The sequence below is a fragment of the Prionailurus bengalensis genome, chromosome B1 (genome assembly GCF_016509475.1).
Source record: "Prionailurus bengalensis isolate Pbe53 chromosome B1, Fcat_Pben_1.1_paternal_pri, whole genome shotgun sequence".
NCBI classification, from domain to species: Eukaryota; Metazoa; Chordata; class Mammalia; order Carnivora; family Felidae; genus Prionailurus; species Prionailurus bengalensis.
Genome location: NC_057344.1, coordinates 25,995,041 through 26,007,003, shown reverse-complemented (window position 1 = coordinate 26,007,003; position 11,963 = coordinate 25,995,041). Strand labels below are relative to the sequence as shown.

Below are 11,963 nucleotides of genomic sequence, written 5' to 3'. Positions count from 1 at the left end.
ATGGGCCCAGGCAAGTTATGTGGTACTTCGTGGGTCGGTTTTCTTCTCTATGAAATAGCGGTGATGTCCCCATCCTGGGGTGGCATGGCTCAGGGTAGGTACTTAACCAGTGTTGGTTCCATCCCACTACACCTTCCCCCAAATGCTATTCACACTCAGGAGAAATCCAGACATTTGAGCACGAGGAAGCGTTCCCTATATCCCTCTACCTTTCTCCTTTCCTCACCCCCGAGCCAAGCCTCACAAACGTGTCTTCTCCCTCTCTCCTCTCTGCCAACCTCCTCACCCTCTCAGGGCTAGATCTCAAGAAAGCCCAGGAATCTCCAGGGGAACCAGTCTTCCTCCTCTCGGCCGGTGGAGGCTCACAGGCTCATCCCTGTGGGCTGAGGGCAGAGGACCCAACTGGAGTTACAATACATTATTACCTCTCTGGAGAGCAGGAGGGGCAGAGAGAGGAGCCCACAGGTGTTTTTCCCGGTCTTCTCCCTATTCCATTTCACCACATTGCCCCCACCCAGGCATTCTCAAGGTGGTGACCTGGGTGCTAACGTCTTGAGGAACCACCCAGGTCAAGGTGCAGAGCCTGTCAGAGGCAGGAGGGGGAAGGGACTGACTAGGTGTGGGCTGTGTGGTACTCTTTGTTAAAAGATATTTATTTAGCCGGAGGACTATCTCGAACTCGGTCTATCTCAGTGAGTGAGTCACTTTCTGGAAACTGTAAACACAGGTGTAATATTGGCCTGCGTAAGACCTGGATGTCCGAGGGAGGTGGAAGACCAGCTCTGTCCAGTTCAACCGTTCATTCTATATCCAGAACACCGAAGTTCCTAGAGGTTAAGCCATTGGCCTGAGTGAGGCTCAGTCCAGGGACCGAGGGGATCTGGAATCCGAGGTCGGGATTCCCAGCCTGGCTCCCTCGCGCCCCACCCTCCTCCCGCCCGCTACAGCGATGGACAATCCCGGTGCCCACGCAGCTTTCGGGACCGGTCTGGGATCCCGACTCATTATTTCCCCTCCTGACCCCTGGCTTTCTCGGCTCCCCCTCGCTGGCTCTCGTGCCTTCCCCGCCCCCCGAGTCTCGCAGAGCCGGCTGGATGAAGGGATGCCGGACACCTATGATATCTCTACAGACATTGTAGTAAGAGCCAGGCTGCCGGCACCGAGAGTCGCCGTGGCAGAGGCGCGCACCGCGGTCTCCGGGGAGGGGGCAAGCCGGGGCCCCGCTCGCAGGTCGGACGGCGCCCAGTCCCGGGCCAGGGGCGGGGCCTCGCGGCCCGGAGCGGGCGGGCGGGTGGGCGCGGGTGGGAGGGGCGGGGCGGGGAGAGTTTGGACGACTCGGGGCTGAGAGCCTCAGCCCGCCGGCGGGGAGCCGGAGGCGCGCGGGCCCGGGTAGGGGGGTGGGGGCGCGGGGAGGCGGCGGGGACTGCGGAGGTGCGGCGGGAGCCTGGGCGGGCGGCGTAACCGGAGGCGGAGGGGGCGGAGCCGCGCTCGCAGCTGCCACCCGGCCTCCGGGCCCAGGCAGAGGACACCCGCCCGCGGCCGGGCACGCACTGCGCGCGCTCACTCTCCAAACAATGCTCCGAGGCGCCCGGCCGGGCGGCTGGCTTCTCGGCGACCGACGGCGAGGCCGGGGGAGCGCGGCCCCGAGGTGAGCCCGCGACGCTTTCTCCAAATCCGGCCTCTTTTTGTCTGGCAAACGTGGCCGCAGAGGGGAGCTCCGGGGGAGCGCTGCGGTCGCCGAGAGGGCGATCCCCTGTCGGCGTCCCCTGGGGTGACAGGCGGCCGCTCGGGGAGGGTGGAGCGTCCGGACCGCGTGCGCCCGGACTTGTGCTCCAGGGGCAGGCATGGAGCCCGGAGCACACGGGAGCCGGAGGGCTGTTTTCGATTCATTCGAGCATCGCGCTTTTTAAAACGGGGAAACTTTCCTTCGAGTTCGGGGAGGGGACACCGACTGTTTTGCTGGTCTTGCTGTTCAGTCTGGGGCAGGGGACCCGAGCGCTTTGCGAGCTGCTAGTGGGGACACTTCATTTCCGCGGCAGCCGTATTGTCAAAGGAGCAGAGGGAGAGGCCGTTCAGGGATCCCGGGGGTGATGGTTTGGGGCCGCAGGGTAGCGGCCGCTGGCGCTGCCCCGGGTTAGATGCCAGCCTCCGAGTCTCCGGAGGGAACGAGATGATGCCTCTCTCCCGAGCCTTCTGAAAGAGGGCGTACCGTGGGCACGTTCTTAACCTTTGCGTGTGCTGCTCGTGTTCCCAGCCGGACACGCGCGCACACACACACACACACACACACACACACACACACACATGCAAGCACACCAGGAGAAAATAGAACCTCTCCACCTCTCCGCTTTCAGGTCCTGTAAATGGGAATGGAGGCAGGGCCCGCTGTGTTTATTTTTCTCAGGTAAAGCTCAGCCAGCAAGGACATGGCTTTGCAGAACTGGATAGGAAAGCCCAAAGGTCTAGGGGCCAGGAATTTTGCAATGCCATCAGTGCAGAGTCAGGTTCCACGGACCTTACTGATCACTGGCCTGATCCGTGGTAGCAACCTTTTCCCGTTTTGAGAGGGACATTTGACAGGAAGCCCTGGGGAATTGTGCGGTGACTTTGCCATCCGTTGTCCTGTGGAATTCGGCCATCCTCCTTACTGGTTTAGACTGTAGTAGGTCTAACCCATGAAAATCACATTGCTACTGCTGGGATGAGATTGCGTACGTAGCATTGGAGACGGAAAAAATAAAATGAAAAGTTGGGCGAATATCACGACTTACCCTCTGAGGGGTGGGGGAAGGAGGGTGTTAAGATGGTCACTTTGTTCTTTCTGCCTGGGCAACCCTTGCCAGTGGAGTATTGAAAACCAGACACTTTCCGTACCTACTTTTCTTTTCCACTGTTGCATTAATTTAACGGTATGTATACATTTATCAGGTGAGTGTTTTTTGGAATTCTGTCACTTCGGGGTGAGGCATGAACAGCCTTTGATGCAAGCGTGAAGGGGTATTTAGAGCCAAAAGGTTTAATTTTACAGATCTGGCCGTCATTCTTCAGATTCTTTTGGAAATGGGATGGGAGTGTGTCTGACAACTTCAGTCTTGCAAATTGCAGCCACAAATCTAGTGCAGAAGTTTGCAGAGGCAAAGATGTTTTATCACGACTTGGATCAGAAAGAATGCTGGGATCTTTTTCTAATCTTGCCCTGCTACCTCCCACTGAACTGGGGGAATTTGCATAATTCTGGGGGCCGCCTCCCTTCGGAGGTAAGGAACGTGGGCAGGAAGGTACCATTCCCAGGCTGTGGAGAGTTGGCACTGGGAGGCGAAGCGACGTTCCTGGTTTGTGAGCGCCACTTGAGTTTTTCACCATCTTTCACAGAAAACAAATAAGGGATAATTCCAGGCATGGAGCTCCCCAGACAGAACTGGGAAAGCATCTTTTCTGGCTTGACAGGATGGTAAATTCTGTTTGCTGTGACTGAGAAACCAGTTGTAACAGGATGCAGTGAGTCAGTGATGGTGGAAGGCTAGCACTTCATTCTGTTTTCTTCAAAGACTGCCCCTAAAAACCTTTGCATCTCTGAGCAGTCGTGTCGGTGAGAGTTGTGCCCACATCAGAGAATTTCAGAGCTGGGCCTGAGAGCGAAGAGAAGGTGCACAGGCTGTGGCCAGGGTTCTGAGGGAAGCTTCCCACTCATCAGTAATCCAGAGCCTACCTGAAGTCCCAGGGCAGTGGTGGGCCATCAGCGACAAGGAGTGGGGACCTCTGGCACCAAGCAGACATGACAAGTTTGTGCTCGCAGTTGCCTGTTGGGGAGGAAATGAAATGTGACCTCCCCGGACTGCCTCTTTGTGAATCTGTGGTAGCCCCGAGGAAGTGGTTGGACACCCACCTCCACAGTTAACTCAGCCTTATAAGGAGCTGCAGGAACGCAGAAGGGACCACAGAGAACTGGTCTTTAAGCTTTCTTCCCTACTGTCATCAGGGTGTAGGGGGGGGGGGGGGCGGGGTTCGGGAGCCTCTGACTGTAGTAAACGGGAGACTGTTTTTCTCTGTGGCCAGGAAGCCTGTCGGCTCCCTAAGAAAGGACCAGCTCCTCACCTTGGGGCAGGGATCTGGAGACTTGCTCTCCGAACACCACTGTGCTTCCTCCCCTTTTTCCTCCTTGCAAGCTTTAGCAGCTGAGCCTAAAGCTCTTGGTGGCTCAAAATTATGGGAGGAAGAAAAATCCTTGCTATCCTCCTCTGCTTGTTGAAGCTTAGTGACCTCTTCTGGGGAACTTGGTGAGGAATGAACCTGCTACTGGGGTGTATTTAGGGGAGGAGAAGAACCTAACCCACAATCATCTTAAAGAGAGGGATGCATAGGACCCACCAACAGTTGCTGAAAGACAAATACTTGTGTATTTCAGAGTGTTCATATAGCTTAGTGAGGCAGTGGCTCTGCGGGGAACTTTGGAGGGAAAGGAGGTGAATTTAGCGCCAGTGCTTGCTGAATAAGCACCCCTGTGTGTGAGTGCGTGTGGGACAACAGAAAGAGAGCACTTTCCAAAACGATTCAGGAGTGGGCTCCTGGCTCAGTCTACCTTGTTAGTCCTGTTGATAGTTTAAGTTTGTTTGTTTGTTTGTTTATTTATTTATTTATGAGAGAGAGAGAGAGCATGCAAGAGAGCGCACAAGCAGGGGAGAGGCAGAGGGAGAGGGAAACAGAATCTGAAGCAGGCTCTAGGCTCTGAGCCATCAGCCCAGAGCCTGATGCAGGGCTCAGACTCACAAAGCATGAGATCATGACCTGAGCCGAAATCAAGAGTCGGATGCTTAATCAACTGAGCCACCCAGGTGCCCCTAAAGCTTTTTTTATTAAAAAGAATTTTTTTGTTGTTTTTAATGTTTATTTATTTTTGAGTAAGAGAGACAGAGTGTGAGCAGGGGAGGGGCAGAGAGAGAGGGAGACACAGAATCCGAAGCAGGCTCCAGGCTCTGAACTGTCAGCACAGAGCCCGACGCAGGGCTTGAACCCACAAACCACGGGATCATGACCTGAGCCGAAGTCGGACACCTAACTGACTGAGCCACTCAGGCACCCCTGTCTTGGTAGTTTAGAAGGTATCAGCCTCAAAGCAAGTTCTCACTGGAGGACAGTGGAGAACAAACCCTAGGGTAAAACTCCCTATTGGATGAGAATCTGTTCACCTTCGATTTATGAGGATTATTTTCTCATGAACACCCTCCTTATGAGGAGCTCAGTTCATTTAAGTGAGCAGAGAAGAGCAATGAGCAGCAAACAGATAATGGCCAGCAACTCTGTCTGATGAAGGACATGATGAGGTGAGGGGTTGCCCACACAGTTGGCCTCGCTTTCCGAAACCACCAAACCCCCTATGTCTATGGATGAGTCTTAGTTTATGCCATTGCCATTGTTTTTTTCCATCTGTGAGGTTTTTTTTTACTTATTTATTTAAGTAATCTCTACACCCAATGTGGGGCTCGAACTCACAACCCTGAGATCAGGAGTCGAATGCTCTTCGGCCGAGCCAGCCAGGCTCCCCTCTATCCGTAAATAGGGATAACAGCTACCTGTGGGGGTGTTATTCAAGCTAATTGGTTAATATCTGCAAACTTCTGAGCTCATCTTGAATGGGCGAATTTGCTAGGTGCTAGGGGCAAACTCTCTGTGCTCAGTTTGACTGTCAGAGACACCTCTCTCAACAAGCTGACTGCCTTACCTCCTAGGGCTATCATAGGGAAAAATAACTGTGATAATCTCTTCCCTCTGTTCTGTTCTACCAGCAACCCTTAGACCACAGGGCTGTGGTGGTCAGGCATTTCTTTTTCTGTTTTCCCCCCCTTGACCTGCAGCCCCTGCTCTGTTGACCTCACTGAGCACTGGGTTGAATAACTTATATTTAGTAAGGAGAGGAGGGCAGATTCCCCAGATGCCAGACCTCCTGACACAATTCCCCTGAGGGGCAGGCCGGCACCACACCTCTCCCCTTTCTCCTGCATTTAGTCTCCACCTGCCCAGAAGCACCATTAGAGCACTGGTCTCCGGGCGCAGGCCTGCCTGCTTGCTCAGTCCTTGGTGACAGATTGTGGCCTGTCCTCCGGAAGCCACCGTTTTTACTTGCAGAATTACTTTGTAGTTCTTGTCCCAAGCTCTAAACACCCCAGCAGCAGGGAATGCATGGAAGACAGGGCAGTTCCTCATCTAAAACCCTATGTGATTTCTTCCTGCCACAGTCCCCAAACCTCAGCTCTCGGGACGTCAGGGGACTGAAATGTCCACTATGCTCTGTACTCCTGTATCAGAGTTGCGTTTAGTTTTTACAGCTTCCGATAAGGCCGCACCACTGCAGGGTGACTACGAGCCTTAGGACAAATAGGTGAGGGTCTCAGAAGAAATGGAATGCTAATCTTGACCTTTTCCTCTCCCTTTTTCCTCTTCCCTCCCCTTCCTACTCCCCATTCAAATAATTAGACTCTAGGGTAATGCAGCCGTCCTCTGGCCGCGTGGATCTCTGATCAGGCAGATCCCTGCCATTCCCGGGAGCCGCTCTGTGCCCCGCATCTGCCTCTCATAAGACCACGCCAGAGAGCTGGGCACAAGATGAGCCAGCACACTGTCTGCTCAAGATGCACCAGACCGTCCGACTGAGCCCCGCGAGCCCAAAAATGTCTGCGTGCAGTGACTTTGTGGAGCACATCTGGAAGCCCGGGTCCTGCAAGAACTGCTTCTGCCTGAGGAGTGACCACCAGCTGGCACCCGGCCATCCCCAGCCGCGAGCAGGCAGCCTGCCCCCTCCACCTCGCCTGCCCCCCAGGGCGGAGACCTGCCGCCAGGAAGATGACACTGTGAACAGCTCCCCCTACTCCAAGCCCACCATCGCCGTGAAGCCCACCATGATGAGCTCAGACGCCTCTGACGTGTGGACAGAGGCGAACCTGAGCGCCGAAGTCTCGCAGGTGAGGCTGACGAACCCGTGTGGTATTTTTACAGGGGCCGCTCTTGTTGTAACGCTTGGTGACTGGCTGGCAGCCAGGGAGGGCTGTTGGAGCAAGACTTCTGCAGGACAGGATGGCTTCCCGTCAGCTCACCCTATGACTGCCCCGTCCTGGCTGCTGCCCTCCTTTCCAGCTGTCCCTTTAGGCCAAGAACCATCAATCCAGTTCCTCAAGTTTAAATGCAGACTGGGTTAATTATTTATCTGGGGACACACCAAAATGAAGCTTTTTTTTTTTTTTTTTAAGTTAAAAAATGTTTTAATTGATAATTAAAAATATATACGCAAGTAGCGGTAATTGTATAACAAACGCCCTGCATCCCACTGTCCTTCACCATGAGTGTCAACAGACCAACTCATGACCCGGTCTGGTCTTGCTTCCTCTCCACCCCCACCTCCACCCTGCCTTCCCTGTGATTTTGAAGCAAATCCCAGATATCACATCATTTCCGTACATGTCTTAAAAGATAAAGTCTTCTTAAAAAATAGAACTGCAATACCAAGATCGCCCTTAAAATATTAGCAGTAGTTCCTTCATATCCAGTTCCCAGCCAGCGTTCAAATTTCCAGCTGTGAACGTTGGATTTTAGCAACTTTGACCTGGGATAACTAAAGACGGTCACATCCCTAGAGATTAGACTGTTCTGCTCATCCCACAGGTCACCCTTACAAAGGTGTAGTTATTTAGAGGCCGTGCAGAGCCCGCTGCCTCTAGACGTGTCTAAGATGCTGTCAGTCAGTCTAGGACATTCTCAAACTGCTTGGGACTTGTTTGACCTTTCTGTCTAGTGTAGTTTTCCTAAACCATCATGGTGGGTGGATCAGGAAGGGTGCGCGAGCCTATGTAAAATCAGAGGTCAGTTTTATATCGGAGGTGGCTTAACTGAAGAGAGGCACTTCCTGTGGTTGCACGTAGCTCCATGTCCCTGCTCTATTTGTCGTAAGCCAGTCATACCCACTCGCCAGGCTACGTTCACTACCTTCAGCCTTCACAGACGTAACCCAAGGACTCTTTCAGTACAGAATCATCTGGGAAAGGAAGCAAATGCAAGCCCTACTTTGAGGCTGCTTCTAAAAGTTTGGGGGCAGGGGGAGACTTTTTTTTTTAAGTTTATTTTTATTTATTTATTTTTTTTGAGAAACAGGTAGAAAGCAAGCAGGGGAGGGGCAGAGAAAGAAGGAGACAGGATCCCAAGCAGGCTCTACACTGTCAGCACAGAGTCCGATGCGGGGCTTGAACTCACGAACGTGAGATCATGACCTGAGCCTTAACCGACCGAGCCACCCAGGCACCCCGGGGCAGGGGGAGACTTTAGAAGGGAAGGACGAGGGGACCGTGACTTCAGGGATGGGAATGAGCAGTCCACATCTCTGTCTCCTAGTTCAACTAGTCCGGCCACTTACGTAGGCTTGGGCCGAGGTCACTGGCAGAGCCCAGAGAGCAGCGAGGGGGCTGGGACCCAGCTCAGAAACCACCCCTCACTCTCTTGCCCCACCGCCCAGCCAAGGTATTTTAAAAAGCCTTAAGACTTCGGTTTCTTCGGGAACGTACTGTGGCATGGTTATCAAAAAACTAACAAACACGGAGCGAAAATTAAACTCAAAACTCTCTTTTCAAAGCTCTTAGGAGAACTTACCTCATCAGGCAATTGTGAAGGAGAAGGCAGAATGTTCCTTTTCAGGGTTTTTCCTTCCCCTACCTCACAGACTTAAGCCAAAAGAATGACAGCCCCCAGGGAGGGAAGCATGGCTGGGTGTCTGGGAAGGCCAGTGGCTTCGTGGGTGTGACAAGGAGGAGAGGCTGGGGGGTGATCAGAGGGGGAGGCGTGCTGGAGAGCTTCCTCGCTGCAGCACAGAAGACCGTTCACAATGTCATGGCACTTCCCTCTCACTTTTTCTCTCTTCCTTTTTTCTCTGACAAGGTCTAATGTAAGTCTTTTAACCTTGGGGCTGTGTAGGTCATCTGGAGACGAGCCCCCGGCAAGCTCCCCCTCCCGAAGCAGGACGACGTGCCGATAGTTTACCTGGGCAGCTTCCGTGGCGTCCAGAAGCCTGCCGGGCCCTCCGTCTCCGCAGATGGCCACTCTCGCTGCCCCCCTGCATATGCCATGGTTGGTCTGCACAGCCTCGAGGCCCGGGGGGAGCGGAGCACTGCCTTCCACCCAGTGAGTTTCCCCAATGAGAAGGGGGGGCGAGAAGATAAACCCGTGTTTCCCTACCAGGAGCTGACCTCCACTCAGGAGAGCTTCCGCCAGAAAGTGGCTGCCTTTGCCGGGATGACATCTGGCTGTCACAAGGGCGCCGGGCCCTGCCCCTCTCCACAGCCGCTGCGGGAGTCCCTGGCCTCGGAGGATGACAGCGATCAAAGGTGCTCGCCTTCAGGGGACAGCGAAGGGGGGGAATACTGCTCCATCCTGGATTGTTGCCCCGGGAGCCCCACGGCCACGGCCACCTCACAGGGTGTGAGTTCTCGGTGCAGGCCTGGCGGAGGGGACTGCCCAGCAGTGTGCTGGGGGCAGGCAGTGTGTGCGGGGTCCACTGAGGAGCAGAAGCGTGTTGTGAGCTTCCCGAGGGAGTGCTGTAGCCAGGGCCCCGCGGAGAACCCTCCCCGCCTGGGTCCCAAGAAGCTGTCCCTGCCCTCAGAGGCGGCCAGTTCTTCAGACGGCCTCTCCTGTGGGAGTCCCAGCAGCGGGGCCAGCAGCCCCTTCGCCCCCCATCTTGAGAGTGATTACTGCTCCCTCATGAAGGAACCTGTGCCAGGGAAGCAGCAGGACGCTGGCTCGAACAGGTGCCTTGGACTGACTGGGGAGCCCCAGCCTCCAGCCCACCCCAGGGAGGCTGTACAGCCTGAACCCATCTATGCTGAGAGCACCAAGAGGAAGAAGGCGGTTCCAGCGCCTTCTAAGCCACAGGCCACAGCGGAACACGCAGCAGCAGCTGCTCGGGGCCAGGGCCAGGTATGGACAGCTAATGCCTGGGCTCCGAAAGCGCCATCTGGCTGGGGCCGGGAAGGCCCAGATAAGGTTCCCCAGGTGGCAGCCACCATCACGGTCATGGCAGCCCATCCGGAAGAGGACCGCCGGACGATCTACCTGAGCAGCCCCGACTCTGCAGTGGGGGTGCAGTGGCCACGCGGGCCCCTGAGCCAGGACTCAGAGGCAGGTGAAGAGGAGACTTCAGCTGGCCAGGGGCTGAGCTCCAGAGAAAGCCACCGCCCCGACGCGAGTGAGAACACACCCAAGGGGAAGCCTGCCATTCCCCCCAAGCTGTCCAAGAGTAGCCCCGGAGGGTCCCCAGTGTCGCCATCTGCCTCCCCACTCTCTGACCTCAGCGAGGGGAGTGCTGGGGGTGGTCCTGGACCCCAGGCTTTAGCCGGGGGCCCCACTGACTCTGCCTCCTCCTGCCGGGCCAATGGCGTCGCCACCAATGACTCTGTCTGGTGCCACCTACCTGCCGCCACTGCCTCAGCCTTGGACCAGCGGCGGCCCCGGTACCAGACTGGGGCCTGGAGTCGTCAGTGCCGGATAGAGGAAGAGGAGGAGGTGGAGCAGGAGTTGTTGAGTCAAAGCTGGGGACGAGAGATGGAAAACGGCGCCACAGACCCCTCAAACTCCTCTGCCTGGCACCGTCTCCGCCCCACAGACGGCTCCTCTGGGCAGAGCAGCAAAGTCGGGACCGGGATGAGCAAATCGGCCTCTTTTGCCTTTGAGTTCCCTAAGGACAGAAGTGGGATTGAAGTGTTCTCACCTCCTCCACCGCCTCCAAAGTCGAGGTGAGTATGACTGTCTGTGTGTAAGTCGGGCTCGTTCCAGAGGACTGGGGGAGGGCTCTTCTAGAAACCTGTGCTGTTGCCCCCCTACCAGAAGCCCTTGCGCCCAAGCTCTGGGTCTGGCACTCTGGGCACCAAGTATCTGCCCAAAGGCCTTGTGCCTTTATGTAAATTTCTAAGTTGATGTTTGTGCTCAGCAAACAGACCTACAGGCTGTACCCTGCCTGGGACTGGCTATTTGAAATAAATCTTTGCAAGAAGCACCGCTAAGCTGTCCCTCTTTTCTGATGCTTGTAGTTTTACAAGCTGGTACTCTTTTCCTCCCCATCTCTCTGGAGTGTCTTTAGCAGACTTTTCTAGGGAAAACCCTGAGATTCTCTGTTTATTTAAACATGCAGAAGAATGCCAAAGGAGGCTATGCTGCAGAATTTGGAGAGGCAAAGAGATGGGGAGGCCCATGGGCAATGCCAAATGTGTGCTCCAGAAACAGGCGTTGGAGCCAAGAGCCAAATAGTAGGAGGCTCTGCGCGCGGTTGGTAACCTTTAGATGTGGGCTTTTATGGGGGGAAAAAAGTAGTTTCATTTTAGCGTGCTGAAACTCACAGCTTTGTCCACCGCTTTGCTGCTGTCTCCTGCCAGTTTAAAGTACCTTTCAAAGGCCTAAGGTAAATAAATGCCTTTTTAAAGGTATTGAGTTGTGCACGGAATTTAAATTCTGGAAGAAAAAAAAAAAATGTCCTTCTTCGAGCAAAACTGATTCCTATCAGGGAAAGGAGAAGCCTGCTGTTTTTTAAAAAATGACAGCCTTTCCAAACAGACTTTCTCTAGCAGTGTCATTTCCAGTGATTCTGTTTCAGCTTACGTGCCTCTGGGTTGATGTCAGAAGCAGGGAAACTGACCACAGAGAGATGCAGCTGTGAATACTTGACTTTGAACATCAAGGCGTCTCAGGCTATGATGCTCTCTAACATGGGCATTTTCAATGACCACTACTTTGTTCTGGTATTGCGCTGGCCACCCGCCAGTGGTATAGACATCCTCAGGTGATTGCAGACTCTCTTTGGCTATAGTTTTAACTTCCTGAGTGAATAAGGGATCCAGCAGCTAAGAATAGCTCCCGTTTATATGGTATTTACTATGGGCCAGGCCTGGATGTAAGGGAATTAGACATATTAACTCATTTGATCCTCAGAACAGCCC

General features: G+C 54.5%; 1 protein-coding gene across 2 annotated transcripts in view; it reads left to right on the top strand.

Moving 5' to 3' along the window:
- The first annotated feature begins 1,481 nt into the window (after positions 1–1,481).
- Positions 1,482–11,963, top strand: part of PRAG1 (PEAK1 related, kinase-activating pseudokinase 1) — a 51,677-nt gene continuing 41,195 nt past the window's right edge. The window contains exons 1-3 of one of the 2 annotated variants that reach the window (XM_043560486.1): positions 1,482–1,648; positions 6,472–6,956; positions 8,953–10,766. In XM_043560486.1, the coding sequence (XP_043416421.1) occupies positions 6,627–6,956; positions 8,953–10,766 (2,144 nt within the window). In that variant the 5' untranslated portion in view covers positions 1,482–1,648; positions 6,472–6,626. Of the gene's footprint in view, positions 1,649–6,471; positions 6,957–8,916; positions 10,767–11,963 lie in introns of those variants that run through there. The other variant, XM_043560495.1, reaches the window with a different exon arrangement.